The sequence below is a fragment of the Anopheles bellator genome, unplaced genomic scaffold (genome assembly GCF_943735745.2).
Source record: "Anopheles bellator unplaced genomic scaffold, idAnoBellAS_SP24_06.2 scaffold00600_ctg1, whole genome shotgun sequence".
In the NCBI taxonomy this organism is placed as follows: domain Eukaryota; kingdom Metazoa; phylum Arthropoda; class Insecta; order Diptera; family Culicidae; genus Anopheles; species Anopheles bellator.
This window is the reverse complement of record NW_026684725.1, coordinates 1-4,350: the sequence shown is the minus strand read 5'-3', so window position 1 is coordinate 4,350 and position 4,350 is coordinate 1. Positions and strand designations below refer to the sequence as shown.

Sequence of the window (4,350 nt, the reverse complement as noted above, 5' to 3'; positions counted from 1 at the left end):
TTCTGTTTCCCTATCGCACTGGCTTATCTGTTGTTGCGCGTATAGATGTTATCCGTGACTTGGGTGTAACACGGGACGCGAAGTTGAAGCTTAACTTGCACTTCGAGGATATAATCAAGCGTGCTTATACAATGTTAGGGTGTGTTATTCGTATGTGTTACGAACGCCGCAAGCCAGCTCGAAACCGCCGTAGGACAGGCGAATGAACGAAAGAGAAGCGTCAGCAGTAGTTCTAGCTTCTGGCACTTCCGTGATAGCGGCAAGTGCCAGCAAGCACCGCGACGTTAGCAGACGCGGTACGGCAGGCGAACGACCGCAGGAAAAGCGTCATCAGCGGTTCTAGCTGAACGGCCGGCGCGCGCGATCGATCGCGACGCGCGTAGCGTCAGCACTTTCGGGGTTTCGGGCTGGCGCGGGGCTCTAGAATTAAGGTATATAAGGCACGAAAAGTCGCGAATAAAATCACTCTTAATTTGGAAGTCAAACGCCTGAGTCGGGTCCTCTTTGCCCTGAGAAAGAGATTTTTGATACCTTGTTCGGTTCCCTTCGGAGACTGACTTCTTTCCCTCCGGGTTGGCATCACTCTGACTGTTGCGAACAGCTAGAGCCAGAGAACTGGATCCGACGTCCAAAACGGAGATAGCCTGAAGTATCGGATCCAGAATCGAAAACACGAGATAAGCAGCGGTGAGGTGACAAGCGCCAGCAGAGAAGAGAAACGGGTCTTTTCCGTTTGGACTATCGAGGAGGACAGAGGAAACCGGGATACAGGAGAAATACAGGATTTTGATCCGCATTAAGAAGAGCGAAGATCCAAAATTGTATTCTTTCCGAAATCGTGGCTAGCGCCGCGAACACTGACGGAACCGTTCCAAGGAGGGAACATATCTCCCCGCGCCTCCCACTGTCAGGTAATAGGTGATCTATCCTGACGGTCTGGTGTCACGAGAAGTTGGTCCGCCGCGAGCCGTGCACGTCCGAACGGTCCAGCCCTCCACTGTCAGGTACTACTTGTCTTGATATCTAACACCTGACGATCTGAGAAACGGGCCTACGGTCGGGTCACGGAGCGTAGCTCCAACCGGGAAGATAGTTCACCAAAAAAGGTGACACGCGAGATCACCTGTGACCGCCGAGCTTCGCACGGCAAGGTCACGCGGGCAGGCGCTCTCTACACCCGCCCATTACAGTATGAGTTCAGAGTTCCGTGACGTTATTTGTCTTAAAGCTATGTATTGTTGTCATGTTCGTCCGATCTTCGAGTACACTTGTGTTATATATTAGCATAGCATCAACATTATCAATGCTGGATTGATCGAATTGAGACTATACAACGCAAGTTCACGAGGATAGCCGTTCTTAGACTTAGCCTTCTACCTTCGACCGACCGACTACCTTCTACTTGGGCTACGATCACTCGAACAATGTTGACACAGGCTGAGTTCGCACTTAGGATTTTGACTTCACGTATTGACTCGCCAACACTCCTGTCTCGTCTAAATGTTTGTGCTCCTGTCCGATGTTTGAGACGACGACCTAACCTTGAACTCAGAGTTGATGCGCGGTCATCCTTCACTGGGCATAATGACCAATTGTTTTCTCTATATCGCACATATAACAATTACTTCTTGACTTTGATATGTCCCTCGATCAGTGTCGCGATCTTTTTGATTTCATGTCTTCATGATAAATGTTTCGTCCTTGTTACTGCGCTTGTGTTTTCCGTTACATCAGAAGCGGTTTGCGCTCCGTCGGTACACTCAGCTTGTCGAATTCGCGTTTTTCGGCCAGTTTCCCACTGTCCAGTTTCATACCGCCAGCGTTGACGTATTCGATGAGACTCGAAAATACCGATTCACGACGTTTTCCTTAACCTTCGATTTTTTGTGCACTGGCGGACGTTGGTTTCGATTTTCCTCCATTCAAAGAATTTGTTCCGCGTTTCATTGTCGGTTCGATGTCTACAAAAGGGTAAATGTTGGAATGATAAGACAATGTTCGAATGGTAAGACAACATTGCGGTTACTAATCATACTCGTGAAAGATATTGCGTAGCATTCTATGATTACCAATCGTTCCCTGGCAGTTGCTGCCCCAATTGCCCTCAATTCCAAGTCATCCAGCACTTTGACAATGTCTACCAGGTCCGTTGTTTCGAATACCGACATAATCCACTCAAGCCGAGGGGTGATCACTGGCAGATTTGTTCCAATGTATGCGAAGGATCTTGTTTCCTGCGCGAACTGTCCTAAGATAAAACAACTTCAGTCCGGTTAATCGTCGATATTGCGGGGAATCCTACGGGACACGTTACCAACTGACACAACCTGTAGTATGTACGGTACATTTCACTGAACATTCTCCAAACTGAACAGCAAGCGACCAACGAACTAAGCGAAACGAACTAAACTAACCTGCCGTGTCGTCGTCTACTGCGTATAATGTTTGTCAGCAAACACAAATGATCGATAAACCTTTAAAGCCCGGTCCACACGTTACGATGCATCGCTACGATGTATCGTTGCTATTCATCGTAGCGATCTCTGGAGCAACCACACGCTACGATTTTTCATAACGACTTGGAACGGTAGATGTCAGTATTATGGAAACAACCATGAAAGAAACACTGTGTTGGTTTGCCTTAGCATTGTGCTCTTCGGTTAAAAAGCCAAAAATAGAACGTGCAAAGATGTTACAGTGGTCGAGGAAATGGCTTTTAAAGCGAAGCCATTATTCTTACGTTAAACTTTGGCGTGAATTGGAAGACGAACCAAACGATTGGAGGAACTATATGAGGATTTCTCCCCATGAGAGGCTAACGACCTTTTTACGATTTACAGCTACTCGAAGGAGCTATACGGACTTAGAGTTTTCTACTGCAAGAATTTTTCTACTGCAGACCTTGATGTTGCCGATTTTCTCACTTTCTCCGATTCTTTGCGGTACACTGTCCTTAAATTATTTATTTTTTTCACCACGATTTTCCTAGTGCAGGTTGGGTCGATTTCCTTATCTTTTGTAATTAAAGCAAAGCATCGTATAGCATCGTATGCCTCCGCCTCTTTATTGCAATCACAATAGTTTTTAATTTTTACTTGCAAAAGACACGGCAGACTTTCTTAAAGTGTTATAAATTCAATTAAACACTCGCGCGAACGTTGACGAAGGTCTTCCAAAACATAAACAAGCGAGCAAAACAAATCATCAACCTGTCAAACCGCCATCAACACACCCACACATGTCTATCCACCATCAGCACGTGCACACTTGTATGGAAATTGATGCTCCTTTGCTCAGATTTTGTAGATCTGCGTCGATTATTCAAAAACGACATAAATTGGTGCAATTCGCGTCCACACGCTACGATGCATCGCTACGAAGTGTCCGAGCAACGATTATCGCAGCGATTATCGTAGCGTCTGGACCGGGCTTAAGGCCGGTCCACACGTTACGATGTGTCGTAGCGATGTGTCGTACCTATTTGTCGTAGCGATCTGTGGAGCGTCCACACGCAGATCTCAGTATGTGCAAACGCAGATCTCAGTATTACAGAAACAGCAATGGAAGAAATACTGTGTTGGTTTGCCTTGGCATTGTTCGTTTCGGTTAAAAAGCGAAAAATAGAAAAAAGCCAAGAAAAAACTGTATGAAATGTAAAATAAAACGTTTTTTTAAATAAACTTTAAAATAAACTAATAAAATAAACATTGCACACACGCACACATGTCTATCCACCATCTTACACGCACAATTGTATGGAAATTGGACAGATATTAATGCTCGTTTGATCAGATTTTCTAGATCTGCGTCGATGATCGAAAACGGCCAAAATGGATGTAATTTCGCTGTCCAGATGCAACGATGCATCGCTACGATGTGTCTGCGCAGCGATTATCGTAGTGTGTGGACCGGGCTTTACGTAGTCTATCTTTCTATCTATTGTGGTGCATCGATAGGTAAGCATACAACCAAACTTCACTACTGTTAACGAGTCAGTCTTAAGCGTGCATTTTCTCAAAGCCAGCTGATATTTCTCAACACTGTTAAACTTATGACTTCATAGCAAAAATGGTCACGAATGTAAACAAATCAGAGCTGTCAGTTTATTTTCCATAAAATAAGCTTTGTCAAAACGGTGAGCTTTACAGTATCCGTTTTACAGTCCCATGGGACTGCTATCGACGGCATACCAACGAAAGCAGTACGTTCATTTGTCCGCGTCGAAAGCACGCTGGCGATTCGAAAGCTCGTGGCTCCTTGTGAATCCATATTACCGTATTTTTAACGCGCACCTTTTTCCCAATTTTTTAGCTCTAAAATCTGGGTGCGCGTTACACAAGGGTAGTAAAA

General features: G+C 45.3%; 1 protein-coding gene across 1 annotated transcript; it reads right to left on the bottom strand.

The window, feature by feature from the left end:
* Window positions 1-1,611: 1,611 nt before the first annotated feature.
* Window positions 1,612-2,389, bottom strand: LOC131214334 (uncharacterized). The gene is made up of 3 exons (XM_058208716.1): window positions 2,315-2,389; window positions 2,036-2,243; window positions 1,612-1,961 (listed from the first exon to the last, which is right to left on the bottom strand). Exons 1-3 carry the CDS (start codon window positions 2,357-2,359, stop codon window positions 1,870-1,872), a joined length of 345 nt encoding a protein of 114 aa, XP_058064699.1. The 5' UTR covers window positions 2,360-2,389; the 3' UTR covers window positions 1,612-1,869.
* Between the last annotated feature and the right edge of the window lie 1,961 nt (window positions 2,390-4,350).

Bases quoted from the DNA above. Each gene is read 5' to 3' on its own strand.
- LOC131214334 (XM_058208716.1), bottom strand. From the start codon at position 2,359: ATGTTCAGTGAAATGTACCGTACATACTACAGGTTGTGTCAGTTG. The intron at 2,244-2,314 runs GTAACGTGTCCC...ATCTTAGGACAG, and splicing joins ACTACAGGTTGTGTCAGTTG to TTCGCGCAGGAAACAAGATC. The intron at 1,962-2,035 runs GTATGATTAGTA...ACCCTTTTGTAG, and splicing joins CTACGCAATATCTTTCACGA to ACATCGAACCGACAATGAAA.